The sequence below is a fragment of the Alternaria ventricosa genome (genome assembly GCF_023758065.1).
Source record: "Alternaria ventricosa strain BMP 2768 chromosome Unknown scaffold_6, whole genome shotgun sequence".
NCBI lineage: Eukaryota > Fungi > Ascomycota > Dothideomycetes > Pleosporales > Pleosporaceae > Alternaria > Alternaria ventricosa.
The window spans coordinates 654,701-671,327 of NW_026055686.1; the positions used below are offsets into that span (position 1 = coordinate 654,701).

The 16,627-nt window shown below is 54.4% G+C and overlaps 6 protein-coding genes across 6 annotated transcripts; 3 read left to right on the forward strand and 3 right to left on the reverse strand.

Annotated features, from left to right (window-relative positions):
* Positions 1-120: 120 nt before the first annotated feature.
* On the forward strand, positions 121-676 carry J4E93_004298 (uncharacterized protein; the record flags this gene model as incomplete). The annotated part of the gene is made up of 2 exons (XM_049342226.1): positions 121-372; positions 488-676. The coding sequence occupies 2 exons, from the start codon at positions 121-123 to the stop codon at positions 674-676; spliced, it is 441 nt and encodes a 146-aa protein (XP_049200378.1).
* Positions 677-945: 269 nt separating this feature from the next.
* Positions 946-2,647, reverse strand: J4E93_004299 (uncharacterized protein; the record flags this gene model as incomplete). Its single annotated transcript, XM_049342227.1, has 2 exons — positions 946-2,366; positions 2,434-2,647. The coding sequence occupies 2 exons, from the start codon at positions 2,645-2,647 to the stop codon at positions 946-948; spliced, it is 1,635 nt and encodes a 544-aa protein (XP_049200379.1).
* Positions 2,648-3,829: 1,182 nt separating this feature from the next.
* J4E93_004300 (uncharacterized protein) lies at positions 3,830-5,926 on the reverse strand (the record flags this gene model as incomplete). The annotated part of the gene is made up of 2 exons (XM_049342228.1): positions 3,830-4,104; positions 4,153-5,926. 2 exons carry the CDS (start codon positions 5,924-5,926, stop codon positions 3,830-3,832), a joined length of 2,049 nt encoding a protein of 682 aa, XP_049200380.1.
* Positions 5,927-7,938: 2,012 nt separating this feature from the next.
* On the forward strand, positions 7,939-11,741 carry J4E93_004301 (uncharacterized protein; the record flags this gene model as incomplete). The annotated part of the gene is made up of 4 exons (XM_049342229.1): positions 7,939-10,676; positions 10,724-11,214; positions 11,266-11,595; positions 11,650-11,741. 4 exons carry the CDS (start codon positions 7,939-7,941, stop codon positions 11,739-11,741), a joined length of 3,651 nt encoding a protein of 1,216 aa, XP_049200381.1.
* A 1,316-nt stretch (positions 11,742-13,057) lies between these two features.
* On the forward strand, positions 13,058-15,138 carry J4E93_004302 (uncharacterized protein; the record flags this gene model as incomplete). The annotated part of the gene is made up of 2 exons (XM_049342230.1): positions 13,058-13,813; positions 13,984-15,138. 2 exons carry the CDS (start codon positions 13,058-13,060, stop codon positions 15,136-15,138), a joined length of 1,911 nt encoding a protein of 636 aa, XP_049200382.1.
* Positions 15,139-15,528: 390 nt separating this feature from the next.
* On the reverse strand, positions 15,529-16,544 carry NSA2 (Ribosome biogenesis protein; the record flags this gene model as incomplete). The annotated part of the gene is made up of 4 exons (XM_049342231.1): positions 15,529-15,657; positions 15,713-15,919; positions 15,979-16,390; positions 16,507-16,544. 4 exons carry the CDS (start codon positions 16,542-16,544, stop codon positions 15,529-15,531), a joined length of 786 nt encoding a protein of 261 aa, XP_049200383.1.
* Positions 16,545-16,627: the final 83 nt, after the last annotated feature.

The window sequence follows — 16,627 nt, forward strand, 5'->3', positions numbered from 1 at the left end:
TGTACGAACATCTGGCCTCAAGCTATCCAGCAGCGGCAGCAGCATCACCACAGCGCGTCATCTCCCCATTCCACTTCCAACACCACAAGTTTCGACACACATCCTCGAGACCTCACGAAAATGGCACCGAAACAGCGCACCACCGCCCCAACCGGCGCCCCAGCTACATCCACAACTACAACAGCTACCCCATCAGCACCTGCTCGCTCAAGCAAAGCAAACAACACAGACGCTGCTGCCATTGCGCAAGGGATATGGAACAAATACGTCGACAAGACACCCCAGCGAACCAAGCTGCTCGATACCTTCCTCGCTTTCCTCGTCATCGTCGGTGCTCTGCAATTCCTCTACGTGGTCTTGGTTGGAAACTTTGTACGTCCTTAATTCTCCTGTCATACGTCCAATTCCCACGATCCCTACATCTGGAGTACGATGAGAGTGGAAGAAATGTTAAATGAATTACTCGCTAACGTACATGGAAACACAGCCTTTCAACGCCTTCCTCTCCGGCTTCAGCGCAACAGTCGGCCAATTCGTCCTCACAGCCTCGCTGCGCATCCAGACAAACTCGGAGAACAAGGTGCATTTTGAGAACATCTCGCACGAGCGGGCGTTTGCGGATTTCGTCTTTGGAAGTTTATTGCTGCACTTCTTTTGCGTCAACTTTATCAACTGAGCGGGACATTTGCGGCGTAGAGGAGCAAAAGAGAGAGAAGGTATAAAAGGGAGGGCATTGCAATGGACTGAGGACTGCGCAATAGGCTGAGGATATCACAATAGAGAGGTCTAGGAATTGGACATGTGTAAGAATACCAGGGATACATATGAGGCGTTGACAGCCTTGGTTGAAGCAGAGGCATATATACAGAAAGAAATGTCCCGCTATATCACAAGGCAATAGCCCCTTCGATGCAAAACTGCATTCACCTAAGCCACCTCAACTCCTCACTCCCCTTTAGCATACGCGCCCAACCCAAACTCCTCCCTAACCGCCTCGCCCAACCTCCTAATCCCCTCCTCGATCTTCTCCCCCGGCGCCGCCGCATACGTTACCCTAAAGAACAGCGTATCGTGCTCTTCCTCCGCATCCGCATAGAACCAACTTCCTCTCATAACCAACGCCCCATGTTCAATAACGCGCATAAAGATACCCTCTTCAATACTCTCAATGCTCTTCGCAGGGTAACTAGGATGTTTCCTAAAGTCGACCTGCATCCAATGGAACATACCCGCCATGGGCGGTTTCCAGGACATGACTTCCGTAGGAAGATATTTTGCGCATGCAGCTAGGATGATATCCCTTCGGTGCGTGTATTGCATACGCATGTGGATGAGCCAGTCGAGATAGCCTGCATGGCCCCAGTGTTCATCTAGCAGTTTGAATAAGATGAGTTGGGACATGCCAGCGGGGTTCTGAGTCGACACATCTGCGTGTTTGGAATACCGTTCTACGACTTCGGCGGGTGCGGTGATCCAGCCGATTCGCGATCCTGGTGCGATTACTTTGGAGAAGGAATCGAAGCGGATTACCCGCCCGTCAGTGTCGATGGAGAGGTAGCTGGGTACGAGAGATTTGATGAAGTCGGCGTGGGATGCTGGTGGTGGGATGGAAGGCGCGTTGGCTCCGGTGTAGGGTTGCATTTGGAGGAAGTAGTAGGGTTCGTCTTCTAGGATGTGGATGTCGTGCTTTTGGCAGACTTTGTAGAGGGCGTGCCGGCGCTCTGCGCTTTGCGTGGCACCGGTGGGGTTCTGGCCTGTGGGAACTGTGTAGAGGAGATGGGGTTTTCGTGCGCCACGGGCTGCTTGGTCCCAGTTTGTAAGAAGAGAGTCCATCTCGTCGGGTAGGAGACCTTCGTTGTCGATGGGGACGCCGCAGACGCGCACGCCCATTGGTCGCGCGGTCTCAACAAAGGCCGAGAAGGTGTATTCTTCGGATAGGATCATATCGCCTGGCCGGGTGAACATACGAAGACACATGTCGGTCGCGGATGTGCTTCCGATAGTCATGGTGCACTTCCAGTCTTGGTAGGGCGGGTCGTGGATCAGTTCAGTGTGCTCAGTCATGAAGCGGAGAAGCTGTGCTGAGCCAGATCCCTGGCCATAGTTGAACGCAGTAGCAATGTCGAAGTTGGATTTGTTCTCCGCAAGGTCATGTTTGCCTGCTGTGATAGTCACGCCAGACTCCCTAGTCTCGGCTTCTGAGAAATGCCCAACCTTGGGTACTTTGATCGATAACTCTTCGAATGGAAAGTATTCGCTAGATGGTAAACCGCCGCCGAGGGATATGATGCCGGGTGTGCCAAGATACTTTGCTGCTTCTTTGAGAGAGTTGCCTTTCCGGATCGTCGCTTCATTGGTCATGATATCTGGACATCATAGTCAGTCTGGCATCCCATGTCGAGAAGATGCAGATTGAAAATGGTAAGAACTTACGACTCCATCGCTTGGCTTTGGGCTTATGATCGTGGGACTTGAGTCTGAAGTTTGCCGTGTCCGATGGCGCTGCCACACCCCATTGAGCCGCAGTCGTCTTCTTTCTTCTTCCAAGAATCTCGTTGCTCAGAACCGGCGCACTCAACGGGTTTGGGATAGTAACTCCAGACGTATCCGAAACCGCGGAGACTTCGACTGCTGAAGGTGGTGACATCTTGGTCTACGGTTCAGTCTCAAAACTTCTTTGCACTTCGTCCCCAAATTCTTCTTTGTTCCCCTGTATCAACTTTCGACGTAACGTAGACAGTGATGACAAGTCTGTGGATGAGTCCACGGGTGGATTTAAGAGAGTTTGAATGTTTGAGAGTCCAAGCCTTTAAACCTCACTTGATCGGAGTTAGCTATCAGCTATCAGTTATCGCACGCCCTACATATGTAGTCAGTCTAAGGCGTGCAGGTGGATCCCTCAGCCGCCAACGTGCATCATGCCTACCCATTCGGGTAGCGGCTAGCCACGGTCTGGGGAAGCGCAACAAGCGAGTCCACCAGGAACACCTGCCAAGGCCATGCAGACAACCCGTATAGCACAAGCCACGCGCCCTTTGCATGTACGTTCACTTCGAGGCGCATTCCTGCCTGGTTGAGTCAATACGTATCTGTTACGCACGCGTACCGTGGAATCCGCATATCTAGAGTACCGCAAGGGCCGGACAAGAACGGATAGTCGTGAGGTAAAGCTACGTAAGATGCTGCAGACATTGGCCAATCGGCGCTTTTATGGCAACCGCGCTGTCACGAGACGCGTTCGGAGCAACAAAGCCGTCGAAACCCGTGCTGAATTGACATCTGGTGCTGGAATCAGCTGCCGTTCGCTGCTGTCTGTGCCAGCTAATATCGTATCCAGGGAATACTCATCTTTAGTCGAAACGAGGGCTATGAACTTGCAATAGCAATAAATATAGTCCCAAATACTGAACAGAAAGTCTTTGAACAGAAACAACCTGCTTGCAGTCGTCTGGGTCTATGAATGAGTTGAGTCAAGCTCTGAGCTATGGAAAGTCATTACGATGCATCATGCCATTACCCACTTTATCCACCTCAGCTTTTACGAGATGTAACTCCATCTGACATGCTATGACATGACGAAACGATGCAATAGTGTCGACCTGCCTCCACCAGGTATGCTAACAAGACCTCGACGCTCAGTTCCAAGCGGCGGTATGCAAAGGACAATGCACCACAAACGCCGTATATGCACAACCCCGTATTAGAAAGATTATCGCAATGCTCACGTGGAACGGCTGCAATGACCACCGCGAGCACGTGCGAATAAGAAAATAAACAAACGCGAATAGGGTATAGGAGAAATGGAAGGAGCCAGCACAACACGCCTCTTCTACATTACCACACAGTTTTCGTCCTTCTCTTTACCATCCTTCTCTTTGCTGGCCTTCTCTTTCTTGAGTTTTCCCTTTTCAGTGACATTGTTGCTTGCTGGAACGTGCGATTGCCCGGATGCCGCAGCTTGGATGATGGCGAGGCGCTGCTTTGCCCGTTCGTCGCCGGAATCTGCGGCTTTGACATACCAGACGTTTGCTTCTAGGGGATCTCTTCGGCAGCCAATGCCCATCTCTGTAAAGTATCCGCAGGCATACTCGGCTTTTGGAAGACCTGATCTAGTTAGTAGGATGTACTTCGTGCTGGTATCGACAGACTTACCATGCTCTGCAGCTTTCTTAGCCCATTCGTACGCCTCGTTCTCGTCCTTCTCCAGGACAGGCTCGGCACCAACCATGTACCAGGCGCAGAGGTTCATCATGGCTTCTGGGATATCGGCTTGAGCAGCGCAGTTGTAGTAGTGAACAGAAAGCGCAGCATCCTTAGGGCAGCGCAATAGGCCATGTTCGTAGGCTTCCCCCAGCTTCAGAGCGGCCAGCGGATGGCCCAACTCGGCAGACTGTGTGAATAGTTGTACTGCGTACACCTCGTCCTTGAAAATGTCGTCTCCGAAGCCCGTCTCATGCAGCAAACCAAGCTCATACGGCGCAATGTTGTACTGGAAGTCGGCCGACTCGGTGGCTCGCTTCAACCACTTCAATCCTTCTCTGTACTTGTTCTGGAGACCCATATCGCCTGTCAAACAAGCCTTTCCGAGTCGTGTCGCAGCTCCAGGATGATTCTTGGACGCAGCAGCACGGTAGAATTGAACCGCCTTAGCGTAGTCTTTACGGCAGCCCCAGCCAAACTCGTAGCAAAGTGCGGCACGGAACCCTGATTCAGCATGGCCGTGTTTGCTAGCAGCTACAAAGAGGGGAAATGCACGATCATGGTCCGGCTTGTCCTTATTGAATAGACCGGACGCGTACCCATCGGCGAGGTAGTACTGCGCGAAAGGATAGCTGCGGTCGGCTAACCTTTGGAGAATCTGTCGTGCCTCCTTCAGCAACTCTGTGGGGTTCATGCCGTGATCGACACCGCTATTTTCTGTCGCCAGAACCTCGCGGGCCACTTGTATCATGAACAGCGCAAACTCGTATTGCACGGCAGTATCCTGTGTCTTCTTGACGTTTGCCCTGTACATTTCCAACGTCTTCTTCTCGTCGAGTAGGGAAGCATTCTGCCCCACAACGCCTCGCAGACCTGCATTGCCAAAGTTTGTCGCAGGAGCGATTTGCTGGTTGTACGGGAGGTTGGTCAGATCAATGTAAGACGACTCGGGTCTAAAGTCGGGGGAGCGGCGGCTCGTTGATACGGGGCGGGCGTAAGGGTTTGGTGATCCGCTAGGTGATGGGGTCCCAACCACAGAGAGGCGCGGGGATTCTGTGCGACCTCGCATGTTCAGCTCTGAGCCGAGTGTGTATGCCGAGTTGGGTCTTGGAACCGTGCTGCGCGGGACTTGCAGCTCGCCCTCCTGCGCATGGCTGTTAAAGTAGCTGTTGCGCCCGCTGTTATTCGACGAGTGCTGGGAGCCGCCATTCGGCGATTGTGCGGTCTCGCGGGGAGGATATGTTGCAGCCGGCGGGGTTGGTTGGCTCGGGTAGGATACGGGCCGGTATTGCTCTTGGGGAGTATATATATGGTCCGTCTCGTCGTGTGCGTTTGCGACGTCCATCTCCGCGATGTGCGAGAATCGACTCCCGTACGAGCCGTCGCTAATATGCAGTCGCTTGAAGGGAATGTCCTGTGCGGGTGGAATCGAGCTCCCCGAGAATCTGTGCTCGATGTCTGGTGTTTCTCGCGAGGGCGTTCTTGAGTGGCCGTCGGAGCTTTGGTTGAAAGAAGACCCGGACTGTCTCGAGTCGCGTCCGCCTGCTGTGTCGTGGTGCTCGGTGATGCTGAAAGAGGGCGTTGACGAGTGGCGCACGGCGGGGGGTTTGCGCTGCTGGAAACCACTTGAGCCGTTCGAGGCGGGACGGTGCGCACTGTAGGCTTCTTGGTCGGCTGGAACGGGTGGCAATGCCCTGGATGGTGGAGTCGAAGCGACTTGGGACATGGCTAGAAAAAGGCGAATCCCCTTCGTTAGACCTCTGGTTGCAGTCTTATGTCCGCCTAAGTCCTGACTCGCTGGAACGGCGGGGCTCTAAGATGGTGGTGCAGTCCTAGCGACAAAGAAATCCGCGCATGCGATAAGAGACCGTCTGCCGTGTGGATCCTCTCTACTCGCACAATTCACTGTTAGTACTTGAATTGCGGTGTGACGACGGGCTGGGATACTGTTCGCCAACCTCGGCCTCAGGATGCGCACCCTGGGATGATGATCTACGGTACAGAAAAGGATTAGACTTACAGGAAGCGGAGTGTTCGGAGTAGGGTTCGCAGGTTCGGCACTTGGACCCTGAACAGCGCGAACAGGTCAACTTTCAACTGCAACTTCGCGCCAACAGTACTACGTAGCAGGCAAGGCAAGTGGGAGGTTGACGCTTTTTGAAACCCCACCCGATGCAAACCCTCTTCGTATAGGGTAGCGAATAGTGGACTGGGCGGCAGAGGCCGGCTCGCTGAGGAAGCGAAAGGGTGTGTGACTACAGTTGAAACACGAGCACTATCGATCTATTCGGCAAGAACCGAAAGGGGGCGCGAGTAATCGATGGCGGCTCACGGGGGAATATTGGCAAATGTGGAGGAGCTTCTGCATGTACATGGGCATGCGTCGATATTTGACTACTGGCCCCAGGGCTGGGCGCTGTTTGAGACACGTACGCAGTGAGTATTAGGAAGGTGGCGTCATCAACCATCTGGTCACTCTCCAAACGTGAACGGCAGAGTTTGTTCAAGTGGTCGGGCAGACATGTTGAGGCTTGACAGTACCTAGAGACTACTTGTTCAAGCCACCGCTGCCTCCGAAGCTCCGCAACTATCGATTCCTATACATGTGACAAATGCTAGCTGGGTAATGAGCCGTCCATGGCAATTCGCGCGAGTGGAGCTGCCGCCCTGCAGGGCTCAGGATGGAGACATGGAAGAGTGTGGAGCTGCGCCTATGTGAATAGACCCTGACTCCACGCGTTCAGAGCTGTCATTCAGCTTGACGCAGAGCACAAGGCATCAGGTGGAAATGCACCGCCAAAGCTCAGCGCAGGTCCACTCGTACATGAGGAGAAGGATGGGGCACAGTCCTTTTTATTTCAGGCAGCCTGTGCATTGCACGCGCGCGGTGTTGACATCCATGGATGCGGTAGTGGCGACCGCCCTCGGCGCCAATAGAAATAATGGACCGATGGGCTGAGAAGCTGGATATCCCTTACATGAAGGCCGACGGGCACATTGCGAAAACTAAAGCTTTCAGAGTTCATGTCTAAGATGTTGAAAAGGAGAAGTGAGGTTAGTAGATAGGGAAATTGATAGTATGGCGATCCAGGGATCGGTAACCGTTTGGCTGCAGGATTTGGTGCATGCAGGGGTCCGCTCATGTAGCATCGTCCCTAGGTACAGCCTGAGGGCTCTGTGGTGTGACAGCGACATCTGTGGGGAGAGGCATGAGGATGGAGAGATCATGGAGTACTACCGCAGAGTATCGCCGAGGAGGACACTGGAAAATACGTGCCTCGACAGCCGCAGTTGATCATCACGAAGTCAGAAAATGTTCCCGTGTTTATGTATGCTCTAGCGATGGCCTTGTGCTAGTGGCGGAACGAAAGCCCCAAAATAGCACCCCCCTGGCCAACTTCGCCCCCATCAGCCATCGCTCTAGCAACACCTATTGTATCGCCCGGGGTCTCGTCGGTTTTCCTCGTCGCTCGTTAGGACCGTCTTTCACTACAATACACAGCACACATTGGTTATTCCGGCACCGCACTCGCTCCTGCCGCAGCCAGCCATCACTCGTTGAAAACGGAAATTACGACCCACCGCCTTTCCACGACCTCGCCCACCCCAGACACGCATCGTCCCATTCATGCGATCAGCAACCTCATAGAGTCGCCATACGTATTCTTCCCGGGCCGAAAAGGGTTCCGCGCAGCAGCCCCACTGTGTAACAACAGCTGAGCTCGCATCCTCACGCAAATGTCGCTACCGCAGCGACCCGAAGAGTCGTCGCCGCCACGACGGGGCGAGCGGCGCCATGCACACCGCGACTCGCACCATCGCAGGAGAAGGACGTCCGACCTGGAGAACACGCGATCGCACGACCGCTCCAACAGCAAGAGCGGCACCCAATCCTATGCCCGCGCGCTCCCTTCACCCGGGACCCCCGTGCCCATGGAGCGCGATCCTATAATGCGAGGCCAAACCAATTCCACTGGGCCTGAACTGGGAAGGAAGCGCAGCCTCATCCGCCCCGAGCGCCAGCGAAACGACCCAAGCCACCCGAACTATCACTACCGCAAACACGCCCAGCGCATGGACGTGCACCCCTCGACGACCGGCAACGACCCCATCCTCGAAGACCACCTGGAAGCTGAAACGGTCAGCTCAGACAGTACCGATGTCAAGCCCCCACACCTGCGAAATGCCTCAGGCGGAGGCTACAACGACAAGCAGGCTCCCATGGACGACGGAGAGCCGCGGATACAACGCAAGTTGACACGGAGCGAGACAATGAAGGCGCGCGAGAAGCAGCGCCAGAAGGAGCAGGACAAGCTACACCCACCTAGTCTGTGGAATGTCTACTGCGCCATCGTCACCTTCTGGTGCCCGAACGCTATCCTGAAGTGCTTTGGAAAGCCACAGAAGGCGCAGCAGCGAGCCTGGAGAGAGAAGGTCGGACTGGTCAGCATCATCATGCTCATCTGCACGTTCGTTGGATACCTCACATTCGGTTTTACGGAAACCGTCTGCCCCTCTGGCGGCAACGCTCGTCTCAGGACGAACGAAGTCGGCGGTGGATACCTCATCATTCACGGCAAAGCCTATGATCTCGCCCAGTCCAAGCACCCCAGAGCCCGTGGCGTCCCCGAAGACGCAAACGTCCTGTTCGATCTCCCCGAGAAACACGGCGGTCAGGATGCCAGCTTCTTGTTCCAGAACGTCAACGGAGCCTGCAAGGGCCTCATCACTGAAAAGGAGAACTCTGGCATCCCGACAACCGGCAACGGAGACCTGGGTTGGTATTTCCCGTGCCGCCTGTTCAACCAAGATGGATCGACCAAGCCCAATACCACCTTCTTGGAGTACAACGGTTACCTCTGCCACACCTCGGACAAAGCTCGCAGGGGCTTCTACAGCCTTCATAATGCCGGTGATGTTTACTTCACCTGGGAGGACATCCGCAACAGCTCCAGGAATCTGATGGTCTGGGGTGGTGATGTACTGGACCTGAACTTGCTCGACTGGTTCAACCGAACCCAGGTCAATATCCCACCTCTCTTCGATGAAATCCGCCAGAACCCCGCTGTTCGCGGTGTGGACGTCACCCGTGCGTACTCGTCCAGCTATGAGAAGCAGGTAGCTCGTTGCTTCACCGAGACTATCAAAGTTGGCTCCATCGACACGGAGAGCATTGGCTGCATTGCTTCCAAGGTTGTCCTTTACGTCTCGCTCGTCTTCATCCTGGCTGTTGTCATGGCCAAGTTCGTCCTCGCATTGATCTTCCAGTGGTTCATCAGCAAGAAGTTTGCTGCTACCAAGACATCTATCGGTCCCGCCGACTCCAAGCAGCGAAAGCAGCAGATCGAGGAATGGAGTGATGACATCTACCGCCCACCGCCAAAGCTCATGGACCCATCGTCCGGCTCTGACCGCAGCAACAAGCGTGGCAGTACCTTTTTGCCACAAACTTCGAGGTTCACCAGCCCCTACTCGGTTGACAAGAACGCAAAGACCCGTGCCCCGCCCACGACCATGACTAGCCAGAGCACAGCATCTCGTGTCCTCGGATCGAACGGTGGCATGTATAAGCAACTCAACGCCAGCCAGGGCACTATGCCCATGGATGGAAAACACAATGCGGTATTTACGGCACAGGAATCTCGATCTAGCCTACTCCTTTCTGGTAACACCGACACCAACCGTTACTCTAGCGTCGAAGGTTCCGGGCCCGCAGGTTTCACACACGAAGCAGTCGTGCCTCAGCCTCCTCCAGAGTGGCAGCCTTTCGGATACCCATTGGCTCATACCATCTGTCTTGTCACCGCCTACTCTGAAGGTCCCGAAGGTCTGCGAACTACACTCGACTCCATTGCTACCACCGACTACCCCAACAGTCACAAGTTGATTCTCATCATTTGCGACGGTATGATCAAGGGTCACGGTGAAGACTTGACAACGCCAGAAGTCTGTCTTGGTATGATGAGGGATCACGCGGTATTGCCCCACGAGGTTCAAGCGCACTCGTACGTCGCAGTCGCCAGTGGCTCGAAACGACACAACATGGCCAAGATCTACTCGGGTTTCTATGACTATGGCGAGACGACGCGCATTCCCGTCGAGAAGCAGCAACGTGTTCCGGTGATGCTAGTGGTAAAGTGTGGTACACCTGATGAGGCCAAGAAGTCCAAGCCTGGCAATCGTGGAAAGCGAGATAGTCAGATCATCCTCATGTCGTTCCTGCAAAAGGTCATGTTTGATGAGCGTATGACGGAGCTTGAGTTTGAGATGTTCAACGGTATCTGGAAGATTACTGGCATATCGCCTGATTTCTATGAGATAGTCCTCATGGTGGACGCCGACACAAAGGTCTTCCCTGACAGCTTGACGCACATGATCTCAGCCATGGTAAAGGATCCAGATATCATGGGGCTCTGCGGCGAAACAAAGATTGCCAATAAGCGGGATTCGTGGGTCTCCATGATCCAGGTGTTTGAGTAAGTGCATTTGCCGTGTCTGACAATCGCGCCACTAATCGTATTAGATACTTCATCTCCCACCACTTGGCAAAGTCATTCGAGTCGGTCTTTGGTGGTGTCACTTGCTTGCCAGGTTGTTTCTGCATGTACCGCATCAAGGCTCCCAAGGGTGGTCAGAACTACTGGGTCCCGATCCTGGCTAACCCTGACGTCGTCGAGCACTATTCGGAGAACGTGGTCGATACGTTGCACAAGAAGAACCTGCTACTACTAGGTGAAGATCGTTATCTGTCGACGCTTATGCTCAAGACGTTCCCCAAGCGGAAACAGGTTTTTGTGCCGCAAGCCGTTTGCAAAACCACTGTACCGGACGAGTTCAAAGTCTTGCTGTCACAGCGCAGACGATGGATTAATAGTACGGTCCACAACCTGATGGAGCTTGTGCTAGTGCGAGATCTGTGTGGCACCTTCTGCTTCAGCATGCAGTTCGTTGTGTTCATCGAGTTGATCGGAACCCTGGTCCTCCCGGCCGCCATTGCCTTTACCTTCTACCTAAGTAAGCCCCCGTACCCCGTCTTGAAATTCTGGCTTTGCTGACCATGTCCAGTCGCTATCGCTATCAAAGCCGCCATCCTCCACACGGAAGCTCCTGTCATACCCCTCATCCTGCTAGCGCTCATTCTTGGTTTACCCGCGGTCCTCATCATCGTAACGGCTCATCGATGGTCTTACGTCGCCTGGATGTTCGTCTATCTGCTGTCACTGCCTGTTTGGAATTTTGTGCTTCCGACGTATGCCTTCTGGAAGTTTGACGACTTCAGTTGGGGAGATACTCGAAAGACGGCGGGCGAAAAGACGAAGAAGGCAGGACTGGAGTATGAGGGAGAGTTCGACAGCAGCAAGATCACGATGCGCAGGTGGCATGACTTTGAAGCAGGTAAGGAACACAACTCCTCGCGATAATGCAGTTACTGACGTTGGGCACCAACAGAACGAAGACTCAAGACACCAGCGGCGACATCGGCTGGCGGATGGCCACCGCAGCAACAACAGCAGGGATACGATCAGTACTATGATAATTGATTTCGCAATGAGGCGTCGCGTAGGAGCGGACTGCATATGTACTACATGATTTGCTGCATTCCTGGGGTGTTCGTTTTAGCAGGCCATTTCTGTCATGGTTATGAAATGGTAGAATTTGCACTTTGCCGTCGGGGTCACGTAGGCACCTCGCACTAGTAATACATTCTTACGGCATGTCGTCAGCTCTCGCGAGACACGGCATACCGATGCTGAAATACCACATTGATGAATGACCTCGCATCAGTGTTCCTGTGCTGTTTTGCAGTCTCAAGATCCGCCGTGTGCGCCCAGCGCGCCCGCAGGGTGGTTCGAGTTTCGCTGGAGCGATCTGTGGCGTGCTGTCGTGGAGTGCCAGCACCGTTGTCCACAGGCAGAACGGCAAGGGGAGACAAAAACGGCGTTCGAGCCACAGTCTGGGGAGGCGCGGTGGGAACAGACGTCTGATTTGCTCCACGAAATAGCCGTGCAACCGTGGGCCGGCGCTCAGCACGTCACCCAGAAGATGCGCTTAGCGAAGCTGGTGTGCTGTCTGTGACCCAAAAGAGGCCTGACAAGAGCAGATGTGGACCTGGGTGTGTAATGGTGGGTGGGCACTGCATTCTCGTCGCCGGGCCTTGGCTCCAGAAGGTTGTCGTGTTGGCAGTGCCATGTGAGTTGTATCACGGTCCGTGGACACGCCGCAGCCGCTTAACCCTGAGCGCCTGGTGACAGCGTGGAGTCGAGCAGCGTGAATACACAGATCTAACGTCTGGAGATCTGAGAGATGGTGGAGCTGCTAGTCAGGCTTGGGGGTGGGCTGTCCGATCCCCCCGTGTTCAGACTAAACTAGAGGGCCCGCGGAGGGGGGCTCGATGGGAATATTCGACGACGTGGAGCGTGGCATATATATCTGACGGCATTGGAGCTTCAGAAGCCGTCCCGACGCGCATAGCCATATTCATGACCGTCACCCTGCCCTGCCCTGCAGCCCAGCCCAACTCTCCCGCAGCCAATACCCGACTGTGACTTGCCAGAAGCAACCCCACAATTAGCCTGGACGTACCTCTGTCGCATGCAGCGCCTGGATAGCCAGGTCGAGCGTCGAACGCGACCCAGTCAGCCTGCGAAGCGAAGAGCCTAGCCAGTCAGCCCCTGGGACTTGACTGCTGCTGCATTCTGCCTGTCTCGCCCTAGTCGCCTCCTATACCTTGCGCCCCAACGCCTCTCTACAACTACACCAGCCGACCATTCCGTCGCAGACGCAACTGCCCCAAGAACCTGCCTCGGCGGCCCCGCTGCACTGGCTATCAGGCGGATAGCGGGCGTCGATGGCCAGCATGCACAACTGGCCCGCGCCACACTCCACCACACATCCCACAACGCCGCCGCACGCCCACCCGGCCACGGGAGACTGGCCGCACTCCCCCAACGCACTGGCTGCTGCTGTGACGCTAGCGACCCTCTCCGACAACAGACCGCCCGATGACGACGAGGGCGACGTCGACGACGATGACGATGGTGGGGGGATATCGCTAGAGGACTATCAGCATTTCATGGAAGCCATGCCCGAGTCGCATCAAGCAGGAGCAAACAGCGACGATGGGGACCCCTCGCTGGATGAGGGAGGAACAATAGAAGACATGTTTGGCTTCGGGCCAGTCCACCCATCCTATGTCACATACAACGCCTTCGACATGTTTGCAGGCTCCAGCATACCTCAGCACCACACATCCACTACACACTTCATCGCGCCGGTCGCCATAGCAGGCAACCTGCCATACGGTACTGACCTATTACTTGAGCCACCGCCAACACTCAACGAACCGCACCTGAGTATACAAGACCGGGCGGCCTTTTGCCCCATTACGTCCTACTTCCACCGCTTCTACGGGCAGTGGAAGCCCGGTGTTGTGCCTGGTCTGGATCTCATCCAACTCCCGGATTTCATTACCCGAGAAGATCTCAAGGGTGATGAGTATGATTACCAGGGAATTGATTGGACCGCCCGGAAGACTACTAGGGCTTCGGTACGGAGAGCAAGGTCGCAACATGAGCGTCAGCGGGTGCCTCATAGTGTGAAGCAGGTTCGCAAGGTAAGCATAGTAGGAAGAAGTGTGTTCTTACTTCAACTATACCACACCTGGGAGTATACGTTCCATCATCTGTTTGTGGAGAATATGGAGATCCTTCCAGGGTGCGGTATAGCTGGAGGAGAAACGAGCTTCTTTATGTCTGATGAGCTTCCCTGACTAACTTATCACAGCACGTCCATTCAACACCCAACACAGACAGCTTCTTCCAGTTCCGAAGGATCAACACCAGCCCCCGTGCCTTTGTACCTCACTTCCAGCTGCGGAATGTTCTGACGGCCACATCTCGCAATGATGTCTACTATGCAAAAGGTCACCAAGTACTCCACACAGACGCAGAAGGTACATCCGAAGACGCCGTCGTTGACCTGAGCAAACACCTGGCTCCCGATGCATCGATCACCACTATCGCTTCCCACGGCGACGTACTCATTGCCGGTGCTTTCGAAGGCGAGTACGCCATCACCAACCTTTCCTCAACCCACGGCTCGCCCTGCACATTCGGCCGCACCACCGACTTTGCGACCGACACAAAATCACGCATAGTTAATCACATGCACCTCTTCCCCTCACGGCGAACCTACACCCCACAAGCCGTCCTCTGTTCCAACGACCACCGGCTTCGCGTGCTCGACTGCGGCACCAACACCTTCATCCACTCGTTCCTCTACCCCGCAGCCGTCAACTGCTCAGCCACCAGTCCAAATGGGCGCATGCGCGTCGTCGTCGGCGACTTCCAAGAAACACTCATCACAAACGCCGAAACAGGTCAACCATTCGAAACACTAAATTCGCACACCGACGACGCATTTGCCTGTGCCTGGGCCGACGACGGCATCCATGTCGCAACGGCCGCCCAGGACTCCACCATCGTTGTCTGGGACGCGCGCTACTGGGAGAAGCCGCTCGCAGTCATGAAGAGCGAACTTAGCGTCCCGCGTTCCCTCCACTTCTCGCCCATCGGCTCCGGCCCGCGTGTTCTCGTTGCCGCCGAAGCAGATGACTTCATCAACATCATCAACGCGCAGACGTGGGAGTCGAAACAAACGTTCGATTTCTTTGGTCCAGCCGGTGGCGTATCGTTTACGCCTGATGGCCAGTCTCTTTTCATTGCGAATGGAGAAAGAAGGTTCGGCGGAATCATCGAGCTTGAACGCACGGGCTGGGCGGACAAGACGGGGAGGAGGGGTAGTTTCGATGACGAGATCCGCGATGAGATTGTTGTGGATTGGGTGGGTGATGAGGCGTTGGACAGCGATGGGAGGGTCCTAGCAGGAGATGTGGCTAGAAGGAGAAGACATGTGGACTTGAGTGACGTTATCGTATAATGTCGCTTTGTAGATGTGAACCAGCTATTTGGTACCTTGGGTGGGAAGAATCTTTTGGCGTTTTTCTTTATGCAGAGATGGATGAACTGGGAAGATACCACGGATTGGGCGGTTATGGATGGGTATTTAATCTAGCATCGTAATCATCACCAGCATGAATTACACGACTGCTTGCTTGATCAATGTGGTATCATTATTCTTTTTTTTTTTTTGCTAGCTAAAAGTCCTCCAAGATATACATGCTCAGTTGCATCATCGGCCGATAATCCTCTTTCCCTGCCTAGCAAATCCCGTTGTCTCGTAATCGCCGCAACGCCTTGGAATTCGATTGCTGTCCCACATAACGCCATCAAATGCATTGTTTGCGTTTCGTCCTTCTTAATAGGAAGCTTAGACGAGCAGAACGGCGTTCAAGCACCCGTCGTTTTCGGGATTGTTGGTGATTTGTGCATAACGACCCCAAACTACCTTTCCTCCAGCGGTCACAAGACCGAGTTCTGAGACGTTTACCTCGATGATCTAAGGTACGAAGTCAGTATATGTCTCACATGCACTTCGTACAGCCAGGACTTACCGTTCCCTTGGTTAGGACACCGAGCTGGGTATACATAGGCTGCTGCGGGTTCTTCTTTACTGAAATAATCGGCAATTGGACCGTGACGTTCAGCTCAGGGTGCGTAACGTTGGCCTTCTTGTAACGAAGACCCATGGGTCGGATGAAGCGCTCGTACTTCACGGGGCGACGGGTGAATCCTGGACCGACGAATGTAGGCTTGGTGATCTAGTGGAGGTACAAAGTCAGCATTTGTCTCACATGCACTTCGTACACTCATGACTGACCATTCGCTTCCAGCTCTTCTTCTTAGTCTTCTTTCCTGTCTTGACGACTGAGAACATCTCTTCCTCGGAGATACCCTTGACCTTCGGTAGGGGAACGGAGAATCGAGCGGCCTTCTCGTTACGCTTCTGCTTGATTGCTGAGGATAGGGCCTTTGCGTTCTTCTCGTTGCTACGGTCTAGGAGATATGCGGGGAGGGCGTCGGTGGCTGGCTCGGGCGCCTCGTTAGATTTGACGTTCCTCTCCTCGTGTGCGCGGATCTTCTGCTTCATCTGAATCTTCTCCTTGCGACGCTTCTCAGCGTACAGCTTGGCCCTCAGACCACGGAAGTTTTGCGCCTTCTTCGAGGCATTGTGCCCTTCACGGGCAATCTTCTTCCGTTGGCGCTCGTCATGATCGAAGCGCTTTCCGTGCCTGTGGGATAGAGTTAGTCTTGTGTTCTTGAGGCGCAAAGCGCAAATCGCGAGACGCAGGAATGGTGCCGAGGTAGGCGATGCGTGGTGCGAGATGCAGGATCGATGTAGACGTACTGCTTCGTAAAGCGCTCGATGTACTCGTTCTGAGGCATAGCGACTACCTCTGTATGTTGTAAGGGTGGTGGTAGTGGAGTGGAGTCTCTTCCACCAGCCGCCTTGCCTCCAAAAAGTTCGG